Raw genomic sequence first — 21,155 nt, forward strand, 5'->3', positions numbered from 1 at the left:
AGACTGCTTTAGGTATAAAGTCCAAAGAGGGAGGTAGTACAAAGAAATTGTAGGTCTATTCTATTTTACAAAGCATTTCTATATGATGATTATACAATTAGCAGCATGATCAGAAAAGAAACAACGCACCCCTGAAATTATTATTTATCCGCAAAAACTTGCACTTCTTATTTACAATGACATTGTGGACAATCTGTAAGTAAAAATTCACGCTCATATTACTAGATTGTCCTTCACAAGCAGGGGTGTAAATAATGATCATGGGGCCTCTTAGGTCATTGGGAGTATTGGCCCTTGCACATCCCTTTCTAACCTGTAAACAATTGTTAAAATTGTGTGGGGATACTTGTATACTGTTTGATATATATATCATAGTTTGTATATGTACGATATACTGTTTGATACACAGAGAAACTGGCCACATAAGTGTAACAGTGTATGACACTATAAATTATATGTGAAATTATTCTAGCCAATACTGAAAATACAGGATATACTTTAATTTATATACAACAAAAAAGATGTACTTCTCAAATACTGGATGGAGAGTTGTTTCTTCAAACTCTAAAGAGGTCGCCAAACAAAACATTTCATTACAATATTATATCTACATATACAGTATCAAACAGTATCTCATACATATACAAACTAATATATATATATATATATATATATATATATATATATATATAAAACAGAATACAAGTGTCCCCACAAATGGGGATAGTCCATCCATTTTTACTGGCTGAAAAACTGCTATGTTTAGACGTAGCAGAATTGCTGTGGATTTTCTCTCTGGATTCTCAGGCGGAAAATCTGCAGCGTATTACAGTAGCAGCAAAGTGGGTGAGATTTTAACAAATCTCATCCACACGCTGCAAAAAATTTCCATGCTAAAGTTGACCTGCGGTGCAGATTTTTTAATTCACCGCATAAATTGACATGCAATGGTTGTGCATCTGTTGCACATTTTTCCCATTGAGTTCAACGGAGAAGTGAAAATACGCAACAAACGCCTAATGTTATGTTTTGTTTTTAATGCTGCATTACCGCAGCAAAAATTGCAACTAGAAAAAAAATCATAACATATTCACCTCCCCTGGCATTACCGGAGCGACGCATCCTGGGTGTTGTCTGAGCAGCCGGCCTCCTGGGCGACGTTCAATCCCATGTGACTTAGGTAGTCAATCACAGACTGCATTGTTACATGGCACAAAACGTCATCCCAGGAGGTCAGCTGCACAAAGACCAGTCGGGGAGCAGGGAAGCGTTGCTATGGGCTATGGATGCACCAGGGAGGTGAGTATGATCATTTATATTTTTTTATACCATTTTTGTTGTCCGCAGAGACAAATCCAGCCAAAAATCTGCACCAAAACAAGCACAATTTAATGCAGACCTTCGACTGAAATTTCCTGCAGAATCTAGGTCGGATTTACTGCTGAGTTTTCCCCAACAAATCTGACTCATTTGAACTTGCCCTAAAAGTTTTACATTTTGAAAAAAGGATTATGTGGCCACATACATTTGTAATGTGCCCCTTACAAACTCACGTGCTGCTGATGGTAGCTGACTAGTCTCATTGTCAAACAAAAACAGTGGAAAAAAAACAAAAACGCTAGTCCCTGCCCTGAGCTCTACTAGTAGATTGTGATTTACTATTTGGCCACCACGGGTGTAAACGTTCTTGCAGCTCTACAGAAATGATGGCATGTGAAGGTAAGGACCACTCTGGAACCTGATATAAACAATGAAGAGGCAGCAGTGCTCTCATGAGCGCTATTAACACTTCAAACAGCTGGTTGGCGGAGGTGCCAAGATTCAGATCCCACCGATCTAATATTGATGACCTATCCTAAGGATAGGCCAACCATTTTTAAATCCTGGATAACCCCTTTCATTTAGGGCTACCTGCTGCCTTACTACAATATATGCACAAAATGTAAATAACTATATTACTATTATTATTATTATTATAAATAATATTATCATTATACTATTCAGGGTTGCCAACCTCCTTTCTATTCTGGCAACTTTGCCAAAAATCACAGACAGACAGAATTGTTTTAGAAAACTAAAAATGAATGATGAAGATTATTTAAAAAAAAAAAAAAAAGGGCCTATAAACCAGAATACAAAGATGTACAAAGCAGCATTTATTGTAACCTGAAAAATGTTCTAATAGTCACAATAACCTCCTCAATCACCATCCAAAATACTCACAGAAGCATCTTTTCTTTTTTTATCATAGACTGTCCATGAATTTAAAGACAGTTGACAGTTTCCTACTCTTATTATACAATTTCTTTAATCTTGAGAACAGACAGACCGATAGATAAAAATATATAGATCTATCATTATTTAAGGTGGCATATGACATTATTGGCAGATAGTCAGTGGGCTCCAGAACGCATTTGCACCAGATCCCAAGGAGCTTCAAGGTCTCTGCAATCTGCATACATACATTGTGTACATACAATACATAAAAAACAAATGAATCAATGAATAGCCCAATGGATAAAGTCAGATTGTTTATATAGTGTCAAAATCCTCCCCCTGCTCGGACGTTCATCCACTCCCTCTGATGTCAGCTGCAGAGCTTAGGGGGAGAGGAGAGAGGGGGAGAGGAGAGAAGAGGAGGTGAGAGAAAGAGGAGGGAGAGAAAGGAGGGGAGTGCCCTGCAGAGAGGAAGAACATCTGACCCATTTCCTTTTACAATCCCATTGCTGGTAACAGTAGCAGAAGAGGGATACTGTAACAAGAGTGGGGTTATATTTGGGGTATTTAGGAGACATGACAGGCAGGTATCTGCATACAGAGCTAAGCAAACACTAATCACCATCAGCAGGATCAGTGGAGGACACGCGGAGACAAGGACAAGAGAGGCGCAGGCACATGTATACCAGCTGTAAGTACACCCAGGCTGGTGTAAGTACCAGTAATTCCATAACGGCATATGGGGAGATTCCACATTCCAAACAAAATTAAGCAGGATACACTGACGCATACACAGCCATCCAGTACCTGGGTACATCATTAAAAGACAGGAAAAATAGACATAAAAAAGGTGGTCACATAGCAAACAGGGGAGGCCAGCAGAACCCTCTGCAATGCTACCACTGTTATAGTGGACAGCTCTCTTGCTGAAGGTTTACCTGGAGGAGGCTGCATGTGGAATTTGGATTGATCGCTTCTATTTTTCCAAACACCGATAACTCCGAGAGAAAATGGGTACCCAGGGCCCTGGAAGGAAGAGACACCCTAACAGGGAAAAACTGTCTGCTGAGGACCATGCCTTAAATCAGATCGCTCGAGAGGTAAGTGAAGGCCGTTATAGATATATTTGGGGGGTGTAATGATTATATGGTAGGTTTAGAAATATTGGACAATGCTGTAGATTTATAATATGCTGGTGGTAATGATGTTCTATGCAATATAATAATTTATAAGTACTGGAGCTTCAATGGGCCCCCCAGTCATCTCACAGCTAATATTTTATAACTAATCAGTTATCGTAAGAGTTGAGATAATGTATAAATAGTATAGTTTTGTATAGTATAACGTATATATGCATTTATATCTATAGATATGTCTAAAGATAGATCTATCTATCATTATACACATAGATATATACACACAGATAGATAGATAGATAGATAGATAGATAGATAGATAGATAGATAGATAGATAGATAGATAGATAGATAGATAGATAGATAGATAGATAGATAGATAGATAGTGTATAAAGCTCCCATAAACCATCTTTGGCCAGTATGGGGTTAAAGGCCATATACAAGGAATGAGTGAGCCCCTGGAGAGCTCTTCTTTCTTTCCATGTCACATGTCCAAAACCAGAATCTGGCAAGGGTCTCTCAGCTGTCGTTTCACCTGGTGCTGTTGTCAGGAACTGAGATGCCAAAAGCCTTCTGTCCCCGATAATAAAGCCAAGTTAACCCTTTGTTTGATTATTGATACTGAAAAATACTCTCCCTCATGTTCAATTTCCAAAATAAAGTTTGACCTAAGGGAGTCCATGATCAGCCTGATCAGATGGATTCAGCTGTTTCAAAGTTGTTTCAGCGTGAGAAATGGACATGAAACAAACAAAAAATTATAAAAATGATTACATGTTTTAGTTTAAACGCCCAATGAATTTTGCGCACTGAAAAAATATAAAAAACAGTTTACTCAACCATGAAGGCGGTGTGACTGGCCCATATCAAATAAATAAGAAATAAATCAACTTCTAAAAAAATTCAAAGTATCCACGATCATTGCTATTGTAGGTCCACAACTTTTCCATCTTTGTCTTGCACTATATATAAATATATATTTATAGTTAGACTGGAGATTAAACTGTAATCTAGTGTAGATACCCAGGTTTTAGAGTGGGTAGCCCAGAGTGCCTCCTGCTGCGACATTGCCTAAAATAGCCTTCTCTGTAAAGCCAGCTCTGGGCCAGGGCAGATGGCACATGAGCACCTTGCTATAAAGTCTGATCTGTATCATCAATCTGATTTAGTAGGTCTGACATCTTAACCAACTACAGCTGCTATAGAGTCCTATACCCCATGGAACCAAGACCTACGATCGTTATTCCATCCAGCAGCAAAATATTCATGTTATTCAATGTCTTTTCTGGGGTGAACATTTTGTGGTCGCTGATAAGTTACAGTAACATCCCGGTAAATTCTCTTGGCTTGGTCAGAAATATACAAAATGGATTTAATAAAACTACAATTAGGAAGATGCAAGTCATATTTCTCTGTAACATTTAGAGCCAAGGGATATGTGGTATTTCCGGTCTGAAATTATTCCTGCTTGTAATATACAAGTATAACGCTAGCGGACTACTTATTGGCTTTATAGTTCTCCTGTAGTAAATCCACCAGAGGCAGGAAAGAAATCTATAGTTATTTTACATGGCCTTCTCACGGATACGGTGCAGCCAGGATTATATAAGCAGCGTCCTCTAGTCATGGTATCTTATCTATCTCTTTTGCACAGGCCCCTCTGCTACAAATACCAAATGAGTCCTAGGATTTTACTAAGCTCCGTATTCTACTCATCAGATCCTCAAATGAGCCCTTTAATCTGCTAAATAATCATTGGTAGCCATGGAAATATTATTCGTTGTTTATGATTATTCATACATGCAGTAAAAATGTGAATGATACCTCATGCATGCCTGAAAGTTTATTCTTCTGCTCTTCAGGTATAAAGTCTTAATGAGTGGAACAATATCTCGGCGGTTACTCATTACTTTGTGTAGATGAGGCTTAACGATCACCATAATGCTTGACTACGTAATTCAGGTTCTCTATAAAGGGATATTTCTAGAATAAAAAATTATCACCTATCCCCAGGATAGGTAATAATTGTCTGATTGCTGGGGACCCCACTTCTCGCAATGAGGAGGAACTTGAATAGAGTGGCAGTGGAGAATGCCCCCGCAGCTCCACTCAATCTCCATGAGAATGGCAGAAACAGCCGAGCGCTGTGTTCGGCCGTTTCTGTCATTCCCATAGACTTTAAATGGAGCGACAAAGCGCATGATCAACAGCCACTCCATTCAATGTCCTCCTCACTGCAGTCACCTATCCTGTAGATATGCATAGTTAATGTACCTGGTGCCCTCCTTTTCACTTATTGTGTGCCGATTCGCTGATTCCACGTGACCAGCGCTGACCATTTTGAGAGCAGCGTAGGGTGTCTCAGACTACCAAAGCACAATGTGCATCGGGTAATATAATGTTATGTTCACACGACTTATTTTCGGCGTAAAAAAACACCCTGTAAAAAGAAGTGCATGTCACTTCTTGAGCTATTTTTGGACCCATTTTTTATTGTCTTTCTATTGAGCCCATACTCCAATACATTGATTTCCAGAAAAAGCTGGACAGACACGAAGAAGCTGAGCTCTCACACGAGCGCTTCTGCCGCTTAGTTTTAGCGATTGGTGGAGGTCTCAGCGCTTGGACACCAACCAATCAAAACTTCTGACATGTCACGGACATGTCAGAAGTTTGTCAAACATTTAGTTACCCTTTAAAAATAGCAGTTTCCACCCATTGTATGTGCAGTATCTTTCTCAAGCTATTGGAGATGTGTGCTGTTGTCCGAACACTGGTGGTAGGATTGTAGACGATCGGTTGTGGTTTATCCGATACTGGATGGCGAAAAACACCATCCCATTTATTGGGACTTGTGCTGCTTCACTCCCTACTATTTTTTTGGCATATGCTGCAGGGACATTTGGATAAATTTTCATACTGATATTTACATACAAATGCAAAAGCATAAAGCTTTTAAACATACTAGAGTCAAATCATATTGATAAAAGTTCTGGCCATATGACACGAGGGCATTAAAGGAAATAGCCATGCTTTTATAGTGTATATATAACTATACACAATGGTGGCAGCCAATTTGTCAGATGCATCTATGTCATTGTGACATCATTGCATGAGATCATTGAGCTTATTATGTTTGTTTGTTTGCTGCCAGACTTTGAACTCTATCCAATAATGTTACTGGTAGAAAAAGGAAAGTATGCCCATGAAATAGATATGTGAGAATTCATACCAAGTAATGTCATTATCAAATTCTGTATCACAGTTTAGTTGGAAACTTGCCTTTTCCCAAGAAGAAAATCTCGGAGGACTTAAACCAGGACTGTTCCTGTAAGATAAAAGCGAAGGGAGGATTCACACATGGCAGGAAAGTTTTTAAACTGAAAATCAAATCCATTCATCTGAATTGAACTTGCAGACATCTATGTGCTTACGGCAGAAACAACCCCTTTTAGATGAATGGAACTGATGGTCAGTTGCAGAAATTTCAACAACAAATTCTGCCGCATGTAAATCCACTCTTGGGCCCCATGCGCACAACCGCAGATTTCATCTCTAATTGTAGTAAATACGGTACGCAATTACGGAACCATTCAATTCTATTGACCACGGACACCTTCCCGTATATTTGCGGGAAGGTGTCCGGGCCATAGAAAGCCTCCGCAAAATATAGGACATGTCCTACCTTTTGCTTTTTACAGACCGTGCTCCCATACTTTATATGGGAGCACAGGCAGAAAATGTGGGTGGCTGTCCGCGGCTGCCCGTGCACGCGGAACGTGATTACGGACACGGCTGTGTGCATGAGGCATAAGGATTTTTACACACTTTCTACAGAACCACAATGCTTCCCAGACTAGAAGAGATCTAAAATAACCTTATCTTTAGGACATTAAAATATATAAGTATAATAAATTCAAACAGTCTATAATGTAAAAATGAATCTAATACAAAAGACTTAGGGGGAATTTCTTAACTTTTCTATGCTAATTTTCTGGCATAGTAAAGTCGCAAACAGCACAAAAGTTATAGTTTGAGGGAAAATTGGGACTTTTGTGCTGTTTCCGCTGCTCAAGCCACTTTTCTGAAAAGTGGGTGGAGCTTGGTAAAATGGGGCTGGCCTCCTGCAGCCCGAAACGTTTACTATCATCTGCAGGAAACTGGCGTAAATTACAGCAGAAATCTATATAGCTAGGAGTTGGCGTCAATTTCTCTCTCTGGCACACAGACCGCCACAGATGCGCCTACTTTATTAAGAGGTGTAGGTCCCTTCAGAAATTAGGTGCATTTTACTCCTTTGGCATTTCATGTGCAAGTCTTAATATGAAGAGCAGTCTTAATATATTCCTCCCCAATATGTTTCTCTAGCATATGTTTACAATCATGTCTCTTGGGTTTGTGTGGATTACGAAGCCCTTATATAGAAATATTAAACTGACTTGTAACAATTTGGTATAAGACCACAGTATTTTGGTTTGCATCAGTATTTGGAAGCCAAAACAAGAAGTGGGTCCAAAACACAGAAGAGGTACAAATCTTTTTATTATACTTTTTCTCTGAATAAGTTCCACTCCTGTATTTGGCTTCTAAAGACAATACTGACCAGAAAACTGCCGTGTAAAAGTTGTCTTAATTAAAAAATTGTTACAATGGGATCTTTTATAATGATGAAAGAAAATACTTCTGACATTGTCCCAACAGAACAGTAGCAACTAGTGGTTCTCAAACTGCAGGGGTACTAAAAGTCCAGTATTTCAAAAACTTTCCAATCTTATTGGATCTACAACTAAATTTTATATATGGAGGCTACATATCTGTTTTACAGCTAAGCCTGGTCATTTACACTTGTGAATATGGTAGATTTCTATTCACGCCAGCTTGAAGACCTCTTGGACTAATAAGGTAAATGAGTAGAGGCTGGACATTGAGCTATGCATGGTATGTACTGATAGGGACAGCTGGGCCTCTCTGTCAGTGTGTCCCTAGTGACTGAGCTGTCCTCTAGTTCCAGGCACACAAGGTTCGCTGCTAGATTATTTTTTATATATTTTATTATTGTATAAAAAGCTTTACGTTTTCACCAGTGTAATCATGTAACACAGTTCTTCCATCAGATGGTTTATGTAGAAGAATTCTTCATTTTTCAATGTGCTGCGAAGGCTCTAAATTTACCTCTAATATATATATTTTGTGGTTTCCCATAAAGTTTGTGTTTTTGTATCTTTAAGATCCTAGTTCTTCCATCAGAAACAGAAAACAGTACTCCCAATCCATCATTTTTTGCTTGACTTTAGTTTCATGTGTTGAACACGAACATTCCTAGGTAGAGAACTACTTCCACAGCAGAGACTGGCAGCAAATGAAACATTTAATAGTTTATATCCCTTTCACGGGCAATCCGGAAGTCTCTGCCTATGGTAAAAGTAGTGGTACATGAAGTCCCTAATATGCATGGAAATAAGACAACAAGTTCGGGGATAAATCTGTTTCAGGTTTCTAGAAAGCCACAAAGTTGCTCCTCCTTACACTGGAGTTTGTTTTCCATGGAATCTTTCAAACAGAGCAGATCAATTTGTGGATTGTGGCATGGTGAAAGCCTGTAAATGACTGGAACCTAGTGTTTATGGAATGTTCTATACTAGAGAATGGTGTCCTCTGCCTTGGACAATCCCTTTCTGTTAGGGTATGTTCACACGCTTAATAAAAAACTACTGAAAATACGGAGCTGTTTTCAAGGGAAAACAGCTCCTGATTTTCAGCCGGTTTTTTTTAGCAACTCGCGCTTTTTACAGCCGTTTTTGGACCTGTTTTTCTATGGAGTCAATGAAAAACGGCTCCAAAAACGGCTTAAGAAGTCACATGCCTTCTTTTTTGCAGGCGTTTTTTTTAAAAAAACGGTCCGTCAGAAAAGAACGCTGTATTTCCCATTGAAAGTTACATTGCTGTCGCAAAGGGGAAGTATGGAGCGCGCTCACGCGCTGAGCGCACTCCATACTCGGCGGGTGACGAATGTGTTATACAGCCGACTACTCACTCCAGCGGGCGGAATCAAAGTTCACTTTGATTCCGCCTGTTTAACACCTTAAATGCCATGGTCAATCGTAACCGCGGCACTTAAAATTTTTGATTCAGGGGGGCTCCACCTCAAACACGCCATCGTGCCCCCTCCCCCCCCCCCCCCGCGATCGGCCGTTTACAATTGTTTCTATAGCAGCCTGGGGGCCTAATAAAGGCCCCTAGGCTCATTGTACTCCTTTGAAGCTCTGCTTCTGGCAGGGCTTTAAAGGAGACTATCAGGATATACTGCAATACATTCACATTGCAGTGTATCATGCAAGCGAGCCAACGATCGCTGCTTCAAGTCTCCTAGTTAAATAAAAAAATATATATGTTTAAAAAAATAAAATAAGTATTAAAAAATAAGTATTAAAAGTTTAAAAAAAAAAACCTTTTCCCATTTCTCTCCTAAAGTAATGTTAAAAAAAAATAAAAATAAAAAAAAGAAGATTGATTACTTACCGGTAATCGGTTTTTCAAGAACCTATGACAGCACCCCTGGAGAGACGTCCCATCCGCTGGACAGGAGACCTGAGGATATAAAAAATGGACACACCTCTCCACACACCCAGTCTTTAGGAAGAACTCAGGATGAGAAGTACTTTAGTTTATATGTTTTTTTTTTTGTTTTGTTTTTTTTTGTGAAATTCCGTCACACCTTTATATATACAATATTTACAGAAATTCTTAATTTTAAGATTAGTGATCCAGCTTATGAGGATCATTTGCTAGAACCATGGGAGGGTAACAGCGGGGTGCTGTCATAGGTTCTTGAAAAACCGATTACCGGTAAGTAATCAATCTTTTACCCTTTCACCTATGACAGCACCCCTGGAGATGTAAAATAGAAACCATTTTTAGGGTGTGACCACAGCTTGTAGCACCTTTCTACCAAAGGCCAAGTCAGAGGCTGTATGGAGTTGTAATCGGTAGTGTTTAAAGAAGGTGTGAGGAGAACTCCATGTGGTAGCCTTACATATTTGGTCTAGGGATGCGTCCGCTCTCTCTGCCCAGGAAGTGGACACGGCCCTGGTGGAGTGAGCTCCGAAAAACTCTGGGGGCTTGAGCTTCTGATTTATGTAGGCTAATTGTATGGCCTGCTTGATCCACCTTGCTATGGTGGCTTTACTGGCTGCCGAACCTTTGTTGTGACCCTGAAACTGGACAAACAAGTTTTCTGAGGATCTCAGATCCTGGGTAATCTTTAGGTACTGGACTAGGCATCTTCTTACATCTAGGCAGTTAAACTGTTGTTGCCTCTGATTTTTTGGGGAATCACAAAAAGAGGGAAGGACAATATCTTGGTCTAAGTGAAAAGGAGAGACCACTTTAGGAAGGAATTCTGGTAAGGTTTTTAGGATGACTATCATCTAGCAGTAGGGTATGTGGAGGAAAGGCAGAGAGGGCCTGAATCTCACTCACTCTACGGGCTGATGTAATGGCTAACAAAAATGTCATTTTGAGTGTCAGCATTTTCAAGGAGATAGAGTCTATTGGTTCAAAAGGTGGTTTTATCATAGCCAGGAGAACAAGGTTTAAGTCCCAGGTAGGAACTGGGGATCTTATCTGGGGTTTAAGTCTGCAGGCGGCAGTTAGGAATCACTTGATGCAGGGGTGTTCTGCTAATTTGAAATTGAAGAAGGAACTTAAAGCAGAAATCTGAACCTGTAACGTAGTAGGCCTAAGGTTTTTATTTAATCCTGCCTGGAGGAAATCCAATATTAAGGGAATATCTGGTTTGGTTAAAGGATTAATATCCCTGCCTGCAAAATTCAAGAATGCCTTCCATGACCTCAGATATATTTTTGAGGTAATCGGTTTTCTACTGGCTATTAGGGTGGAGATGACCGATTCTGAGAATCCTCTTTGCCTAAGGATTATCCTTTCAGTTTCCAGGCTGTCAGATGAAGTTTCTGAATGTCGGGGTGTATTACTGGGCCCTGATATAGAAGGTCTGACATGTTTGGGAGAACCCATGGTTGGTGTGAAGACATTTTTCTTAACCACGTGAACCATGGTCTCTTTGGCCAGAAGGGGGCTATTAGTATCACACTGGCCCTGTCTTCTCTGACCTTTTTTATTACTCTTGGGAGGAGGTTCAGGGGGGGGGGGAGAAGGTGTATCCTCTCTCTTGACTCCAACACTGGGAGAATGCATCTATTGCTGTTGGGTGGTCTGAAGGGTTTAGGGAGAAGAATCTCTGGGTTTTTCTGTTTTCTTTGGACGCAAATAGGTCTATTGATGGGGTTCCCCATTTGAGGATGATTTCCTGAAATACTGTTGTATTCAGGCACCACTCTGATTTGTGGAGCCTTTCTCGGCTTAGGAAGTCTGCTACCTGGTTGTCCTTTCCCTTCAGATGAACAGCTGATAGAGTCAATAGGTGTTGTTCTGCCAGAGAAAATATCTGCGAGGATAAGTCCATCAGCGAGGCCGATCTCGTAGCCCCCTGCCGATTTATATAAGATAATGTGGTCGTGTTGTCTGAATATATTTTCAAGTGATGACCTGAGATTGCATGTATGGATCTCTTTAAGGCCTGAAGAAGTGCTGCCAGTTCCCTAAAGTTGGAGGATCTTTGAGCGGTCTGCTGATCCCACTGACCCTGAAGAAGAGAGGAGTCGTAATGGGCTCCCCACCCCCAAGGACTCGCATCTGTGGTCATGTTGAGAGTAGGAGTTAACTTCCATGGAATACCCCTCATGAGGTTCTCCCTGTTCAACCACCATCTGAGGGACATCCTTGCTGCGGAAGAGATGTGTAAGGGCTGGTCCAAGGAGAGACTGCTCCTGTCCCATTGATTTAAAATGTCCCACTGTAGTGGCCTGGATCTGAAGTGAGCCCATAGTACGGCTGGGATGCATGATGTCATGAGGCCCAGGACTGACATAGCTTTCCTGAAAGATGTCGTATGGCTCAGGTAGATCTCTGATATCCTGCTTATCAGGGGACCGATTTTTTCTTCTGGAAGGAAGGACATCTGCTTGGAGGAGTCCAGCAGGGTTCCGAAGAATACACATCTTTTTGATGGGTTTAAATTAGATTTTTTTTTTAAAATTTATGTTCCATCCTAATTTTGTTAATATATCTCGGACTATTTGTATCTGTAGGGTCAAGGTTTGAGATGTTTCTGCAAGCAACAGGAAATCGTCCAGATATGGTATCAGGAGAATGTCGTTCATCCTGATGTAAGAGGTCATTTCCGCTATCAGTTTTGAATATACCCTCGGGGCTTGTGAGATGCCAAAGGGGAGGGCTCTGTATTGTAGGTGAAATACGGACCTGTTGAGTGTCACTGCTACCCTTAGGTATCTTTGATGATGATGACATATGGGTACGTGATAGTAAGCATCCTCTAGTTCTATTGAGGTCATCACACAATCTCTGGAGAGGAGATTTATAGTTGATGCAATGCTCTCCATGCGGAATTTTTTGTAGGTCAGATAAAAGGTTTCATTTTTTTAGATTTATAATGACCCTGTGTTTGCCTCCTGGTTTGTTCACAAGGAAGAGAGGGGAATAAAAGCCCTGACCTGTCTCTATGCTTGGAACTTGGATTAGGACTCATTTTTTTTATGAGTGACAGAACTTCTATTTCTAGGATCTTTTGCTGGTCTGGGCTCCTTAGGGCCCTTGTGGGAAAAAAATCTGTCTGGGGGAAGAGATCTGAACTCTAGTACGTAGAGAAAGGACTTATTCTTCCTAGAAAATTTTGAAGGTCTAAAGTCCTGTCCTCTAGGGTTAGGTCTTTTGTTATTAGGCCATTTGGAACGAAAGGAATCTCTTGTTGGCCTTGTTTGTGCAGGGAACCCTTTCTTACTATCTGATGCTTTTTCCAGCAGGTCATCAAGTGGGGGCCCAAAAAGGTAATCTCCTGAGCAGGGAATAGCACACAGCTTCCCTTTGGATCCGGTGTCCCCTTTCCAGGTTTTTAGCCAGATAGCTCGTCTAGCAGAATTTGACAGGGCCGCTGATCTGGCGGAAAGGCGTACAGCATCTACTGAGGCGTCTGCCAAGAAATCTGCGGCCTTGGAAAGTGTTGGAAGGGAGGCTAGGATCTAATCCCGAGGGGTCTTGTCTTTTAAATGTAAATCTAATTGTGCGAGCCAGATTTTCAGGGATCTAGCCACACAAGTGGCTGCAATGCCTGGTTTAAAAGCCCCCGTAGAGGCTTCCCAGTTCTTTTTAAGGTAGAAGTCGGCCTTCCTATCCATAGGGTCAGACAAGGAGAATAGATCTTCAAAAGGGAAGGGAGTGTTTCCTTGATATCTTGGCTACTGGAGCGTCAAGTCTAGGGATGTTGTCCCAGTCCTTGCATGCCTCGTCCTCAAAAGGATACTTCCTTTTGAGAAATTTAGGAATACTGGTTTTCCTATCAGGATTTTTCCATTCTTTTTTAATGAGGTTAGATATGTTTCTATGAATAGGAAAGGTTCTATTCTTCTTAGGTCCCAGGCCTTGAAACATTATGTCCTGGACGGACCGAGGTTCTTTAGGATCATCTATATTCATAGTCGCCCTAACCGTCTTTAGGAGTAGGTCTATGTCCTCAGTTGGGAACAGATTCCTTTCTCCCTCATCCTCACCTGAGGAATCAAAGGAGCTGTACTCCCCTTCTTCACCTAGTTGGGGATCCTCTTCAGCTGAGGAATCAATCAGAATCCATCCGGCTAGAAGAGGCAAACGGAGGATCTCTTTTCCTCTTAAGGGACTTTAGGGAGTTCCTAACTTCAGCCCTTACAATATCCTTGATACTTGTGGCTAAGTTTGTAGACTCTTCTGAGATGATGTTGTCTAAACATTTCTGACAGAGCCTTTTGTTATAGGATGATGCGAGTTTCTTTTTACATATCGCACATTCCTTGTTATGAGCCTTATCCTGTTTTTTCCTAGGACAATACATGGCCTAAACATATGTACAAGAGAAAGGGAACAGTATTCGGTAAGGAAGAGGGTTTTTAATCTTACCCCATATTCCTGGCGTCCTCAAGTACCGGACTGGAGGACTTGGCATCCGAGCGGTCAGAGCGTCCTGGCGCTTCTCCTGGCGTTTCCATAATGGAGGAAGACTGGAGACCGAAGCTCCTGCTGTTTCTGGCCTAAATAGGCCATGGATTGGCTGGGAGGCCCTCGGATCCGGATGCTGGAGCCCCTCCTCCCCACGTGGGTCACCTGGAGTGTTGGACGCATCACCGTCCGGAAGTGACGCGTCGCGGCGACCGGACGTGGCAGTGAGAGCGCCGGAAAGCCGCCAACGCTGGGCAGGGTCCGGCAGAGCCGAACAGGACCCCGGGTATCCGCTCCCGCCAGTAGAAGGCCTCACAGTGTGGGCCTTAAACCACCTCCTTTTGCTGCAGCAGGAGGGAGGCGATGGACCGGGAGAGGAGGGAGTACCTGTACCAGACTCAAGGTTGCTCCCTCCAAAGGAGACTTATACCTTCCAGAGCACCCCTAGTGGAATAAGGTGAGACCTTGCTAGGGGGTCTGCAACCCCGGGAGAAGTGCTTTCCTCAGGACAATCCTTCCATCTGGAGGACAGGAAACCTGACTGGGTGTGTGGAGAGGTGTGTCCATTTTTATATCCTCAGGTTTCCTGTCCAGCGGATGGGACGTCTCTCCAGGGGTGCTGTCATAGGTGAAAGGGTAAAAAAAGTTAACATAACTAGTATCGCCACGTCCGTGAACTATCACAATATAGAATTGTTTAACCCGCTCGGTGAATGGCATACATATATATATATATAAAACACGCAAATTGCTGTTTTTTGGTCACCTTAGATCTCTTACAACTACTCTGTTTAACTGCAGATATGATGTTCTTATAGAGAAACGTTTCGTTAGCTTTACGAGAAATGTAACGAGACCAATGTCTACCAAACAGTTCCACCTTTGACTCTTCAGCCCACAGAATATTATCCCAAAAGTCTTTTGGGTCATCTAGATGTTTTTTTGGGCAAATGCGAGATGAGCCATTGTGTTCTTTTTGGTTAGCAGTGGTTTGCGCCTTGCAACTCTCCAGTGGATACCATTTTTGCCCAGTGTCTTACTCACTGTGGAATTCTGTACATTGACCTTAACTGAGGCAAGTGAGGCCTGCAGTTCTTTAGAGGTTCGTCTGGGTTTTTTTGTGACCTCCTGGACGAGTCATTGATGCACCCTTGGAGAAATATTGGTAGGCCGGCCACTGCTAGGAAAGTTCCCGCACTGTTCCAATCTTTATGCATTTGTGGATAATGGCGGTCACTGTGGTTCACTGATGACCCAGAGTTTTGTAACACTTTGTAGACTGGTAGATTTTATGAACTTTGTTTGGCATCTGTATTTGAGACTTTCTAGCCAAGTTCACATTGGCAGATAGGTTCTATTTAAGTTATGTTTAGATTCAACAGTTTTGGCAGCAATCATGCCTGGGTGTGGCTAGTGAAATTGGACACGATTGTCAATAGAATTTGTTTAATTGGTTGATTTAGTAGCTAAGGGGGCAATTACTTTTTTACATAGGGCCAGTTCGGACTGACCAGTATTTTTCCTTCAATAAATGAAAAAATAATAAAATAAAAAAATCGCATTTTGTTTTTACTTGGGATATTTTTGTCTAATATTAAAAGTATGACAAATATGCAAAAATAGAGGAAATTGGCAAATATTTTTTTCACAGCACTGTCAATTACAAAAACATTTCAAATTATTTACAAGGTGTAAGAAAGCCTCAAATCACTTCTCCTTTTTTTTAGCACATAATGACGCACCTTCCTGTCGTTTTCTTCTTTGGCCGAGCAGCTCTGGAAAGGCTACAATTTCCCCAGTGTATAGTAGAATTAGAATATGCATTTCACTATTATTTCTGATAAGACTACGGTGTAGTGAAGCCTGCATTTATTATATTGCTATGAATGTATATTTTTAATAGGACACACATATATATATATATATATATACACATACATACCATATTTTTCGAGCTATAGGACGCATTGGACCAGAAGATGCACACATAATTTGAAGCTTAATAGAGAGGAAAAAGGTTTTGTTTTTTTTAATATACATTTCCTATGGGTAATCATGCAATATGGTACAGATCCAGTACCCCACCACAATGCCAGCCACAGTGATTCAATGTATTGGCAGCAATTGTACCCTCACCCTCTCCTGAACTCACCAGACATCAGAGGTGTGGAGAGGCAGGGGTTAGTGGGGGATGAATCTGCTCAGGTCACTGCTTTGCTGCTTGTTCATAGGAGGGGCGTGGCTAGAAGGTCCTTGCAGAGCAGTACTTGCACAGATTTACTGTGCTGTGTGTAAAAATGTCTGTTATTTTTTCAGTCTACTACTTTTTCAAACACTGGCAGCTGCTTGTATATAGACTATAGGACGCACAACAAGATTACGTCAGATTTTAGAACAAATAGCGAGTCTTATAGTCCGAAAAATATGGTAATTAAGCCTAACTTATGTATATTCTATTGGCATATACTTCCTGTGCAAAGGTAAATATGGCACGGGATGCCCCACGAAAGCGTTGGCACTTAGTTACTCATTTTGATTTTCAGCTAAACGAATCTGTCTGGAACTTTACTGTAAAAAGGAATATTTCTAAGAATACCCAACACTCCCTCCCATTCCCAAGTTAAAATTTCAGAGAAACAAACCAAAAATACTCGTTACATAGTATTTCTGGTGTTCCTGATCAGAATTACCAAAAAGAGCAATAATAGAAGAACTTAAAAGCCAAAAGAAACATCTTACAACTGATGTTTTCACGTGCGACTTTGGAAAACGAGGCGTAAAACAACGCCCCGTCGGAACAGAACGCCGTATTTCCCATTGAAATCAATGGGGAGATGTTTGTAGGCGTTCTGCTTCTGTTTTTCAGGCATTGAGGCGTAAACCCCCCTGAAATACGGCTGAAAACACTAAGTGTGCACATACCCATATAGTGCGTTTTTTTTATTGCACTGATGCAACTTTGCAAATTGTCTTTATAAAAGCTATGTTCATACTGAGTTTTTTGCAGGTAGAAAAAATCTGCCTCAAAATCCCCTCAGGAATTTTGAGGGAGATTTTGACCTGCCTGCAGTTTCTTGCCGCATCTTTTGCAGCGTTTTTCAGCAGCGACCATTGAACACTGCGAGCAAAAAACGCAGCAAAAAATGCTTTTTCTGCCTCCCATTGATGTCAATGGGCGGTCAGAGATGGAAACGTGTGGAAAAAAAAAAAAAAAAAAAAAAAAGAAGAGCATGATGCTTTTTTTCCCGCTCGAGGGACAAAACAGCCTCTGCCTCCCATTGAAATTAACGGGAGGCGATTTCGAACATTTATTGGCACGGTTTCCGCATCAAAAACAGCGCCAAAAAACAGTGTGAACTAGGTCTAAAAAACACCCTACTGTTTTGCCTCTACAGCTACTATGTGTCTTCATGATTACAGAATACAATCAAACCCTATTCTGATCCTGCAGTCATACTCTCCTCCATCTGTCCCTTACTTCTTTCTATTGTGCATTCAGTAAGATGGAAGGGATATAGAAGCAGCATAGGGTTGTAAACAGAGTACCTATTGGGTTTGTAAAATGGACCGATAGGGACTCCTGCCATACATGCTATGCTTTGTGAATGAGGCCTTATGCTGCATCAAGGAAGTGTGTAAGAGGATGGAATTGCGTTGTTTATTGTGTGCGATTTTGTTTGCTCTTTAGTCTTGTGTTACTAATGATGCTCAGGGTTGGGCATGTAAATAATGGTTTATCAGTGTGACTTATGACTTTTCCCTGGTTATGGGTGCAGGCATCCATAGACTCAGAAACATGGACGCAGAGAGTTTAGGCCCCCGGGACCATGTTGTCAGAGGCCTGATACCATTGGGTTATAGAGACGTTGAGATGTGAGAGCGTAATGTCCTGCGTCAAGGTGGGCAGGACTTCATAAAGATATATTTAAAGGGTCGGTGGTGCTAACCACTGTGTAAGCGTTTAACTGGTGTACAAGTCAATAATTTGCTGACAATGCTGCAAAAAGAGAGACAGCGGTTAAGAACAGCGTGGAGAGTAAAGGCCAAGTGCTAGACTGGTACTTGAGACTGATGGTTGAAGCTGTTGTGCCGAGCAGTCAACCGCAAGGGGACAGGAAGCCTGAAGAGACCTGAGTTTGGCCTATTGGGACGGAAGATGCAGGTAGGGCAGATACTAAGTATTGAAGCCAGCAGAGCAGGAAAGTCATTTCCACCAGTGCAACAGTTATCCAAGGTAGACCTTGCCTGGCCATGAGCAGATATGCATTGGAGGTGTTATTCGGTGTTAGAAATAAAAGTGTCATTATCTAAGAACTGCCGTTCATTGATGAGTTGGTCTAAAAAGGGATGGCACCGTTTAAACTGAACTGTGTATTACAGACTAACATTGTGGCATAGTTTTCCCCATTTGTAGCATGAATCGGATTGCTGGCGACATTAGCAAGAAATTGCTTGAAGGTGTTACCACAGTGGCGAGGTGGCAACATTGCTAAATTCATGGTGGCACCAAGAGTCGAGGGCTCCTCCCTTAGTCTTGGAGTGGGCCTCGAGGAAGTTCCTGCAGTGACCCACAGAGATACAGTAGGACACGAATATTAGATGCAACCGGTACAGGGTGTGACTCTTGCATTTGTTTGAGGTCTCAGGCTTTGAGTTGATTACTTATACGGTTACTGTTGACATTAATAAAGCAACGAAAGTGACCGCTGGCATCTCCCTCCTACCAGTGTCTGCCTGTCTGTTCATCCTCGCTGGCGTCTCCCTTCCCAGGGACGCTGCCGTGCTGTTCCCTGCCTCCTCTGATGTACAGTGCCCATAGGGTGCACGAGCGCATTCTTGCCGTTTCTTAAAGGGTCAGCACGCACACCAGTAAAAGTGTCCCAAGCTATTCCTGCACACCCAGGACTTTATATGTGACCCTGCCCCTTGCCCGAGAAGAGTTAGACAAACCTAGCGTTATCCTGTGAAGGTTTTGTATCCTATATCCGGAGTCTGTTACCTGTTGGTATCCTGTACCCAGAGTCCCTTGCCTATCGTTATTCTGAGTCTGTTACCCATCGGTATCCCATGCCCTCTGGGTGCTTAGAGTAATCTGGCACGGTACCATCTGCCTGTCTCTGCCTAGCTTCTGTTTGGCCAGCAGCTACTCTGCAGGGACGACCTCAAGCGGTAGCGACCTGGCAGTTTCCCGGCAGCGAAGACCAGATCCCTGTAGGGAGGTTAAAGAGTGAAGACCGGGGAGGCTGCTTAGACAACGCCTTTAGAGGTGACCTTATGCCAATCCAGCAGAGTAGCCAAGTGGGTCCACAAACCTGTTGGTTGTTCCAGAAAGATATCCTTTTTACCACGTTACAAGTAAGCTATTATGAATATATAAGAACCTCTGTTATAACATAGATACATGATGCGCTCAATCGACTTCATACAGCAGAATGATGAAGGGGATGGTGACAAGTAGAAGAGAGTGAGTAACAGACTGCTATACTCTGCCACTGACTATAATAAAAACGTATTGCAATGCTTTAATATGATGTGGGGGAGTTAACAGCTTTTTATGGGTTATTATTTTTCAGAAAACGACAGCATTACTCAAGGCAAAACTTTGTATAACTCAAATGATTCCAAAATACAAGTGATGTCAACAAACATAATATTTTTTGAAGTGAAAGAATGGGTGTTCGACCATGTAAAAGTTCCAAAGAGTACTGTGCTGTATTAATAAAATGTATTAAGAAGTATTGCCTAAAATATGTGCAAAATAACAAATATTAATAAAAGGGGCAAAATGTGGCAGCTCACCCCATAAACAAGATAGTGGTTTAATATAATGATGTATTATTACTAAGCTGATGCTAAGCGGATTGCTGCAAAGATCTACTGTCGTACAAATGCTTCTCAGCAGACAGCATGGATTACAGGTTGTTTTTGTGAGTTGATCCACCCTGACTGGTGTTGCTCTGTATACTGGGAATGTGATGAGATGTGCAGTGTTCTTAAAATAGCAATTTTGACAGTGCCAGTTTGAGAACACATAGGTAGCAAAACTAGTGCAAAGGAAAATTGGAGTAGTTAACCATGGCAACCAATTAGATTCCACATCTAGAGTCCCGGATCGGTCATCATATTATGCTTATACAATAGTATATGGACAAGTCTGATGCAAAATTAGCCCAAAAAATATAAGTCATTGTTATGATCCCGCTGTATTCATGAGGAGTGCGCTAACTGGCATAATGATTGTACAATGAAAAGTTATGCGACTTTCTAATATACTTTGGTGGAGATCTATTAATGCTGTCTAAGGCCTCATGACCACTTCAGTTTTTTTCTTCGGGGTGCTATCCGTTTTTTTTGAGGTGCGGTTAGAACTGCGTTCGTTATTGCAATTTGGTGCGTTCTTCAAAGTGGTTGTGGTTTTTAACGCAACCGCAGAGAAACGCAATATATCACTGCAAAAACGCATGCGGTTTTCAGATGCGGTACTAAGCGCACCTCAACCGCAATATGTGGATAAACCCTTAGCTCAGGGACTTGTGCTTTAAAAAATGTGCTTTATTTTAAAATTAAGATCTGTCTTCATTCAATTCATGTATTTCTGACTTTTCTGAGCGGTTTCATGTTGTATTTCTGATCCAGTTTTGGGCTGACTATTCAGAAATTATTAATATTTATTACTTTTCCATCAGTTTCTGATTCCTTGTTTTTCAACATCTCTATTTCACACCAACTGCATCACC

At 41.4% G+C, this 21,155-nt stretch overlaps 1 protein-coding gene across 7 annotated transcripts in view; it reads left to right on the top strand.

Annotated features, from left to right (window-relative positions):
- The first annotated feature begins 2,642 nt into the window (after nt 1–2,642).
- LRRFIP1 (LRR binding FLII interacting protein 1) overlaps nt 2,643–21,155 on the top strand; it is a 105,524-nt gene continuing 87,011 nt past the window's right edge. For all 7 annotated transcript variants that reach the window (XM_075829620.1, XM_075829621.1, XM_075829622.1 and 4 more), the window contains exon 1: nt 2,643–3,317. In XM_075829620.1, coding sequence (XP_075685735.1) covers nt 3,228–3,317 — 90 coding nt within the window. In that variant the 5' untranslated portion in view covers nt 2,643–3,227. The remainder of the gene's footprint in view (nt 3,318–21,155) is intronic.

This window comes from Rhinoderma darwinii, chromosome 6, assembly GCF_050947455.1.
Source record: "Rhinoderma darwinii isolate aRhiDar2 chromosome 6, aRhiDar2.hap1, whole genome shotgun sequence".
Lineage (NCBI taxonomy): Eukaryota > Metazoa > Chordata > Amphibia > Anura > Rhinodermatidae > Rhinoderma > Rhinoderma darwinii.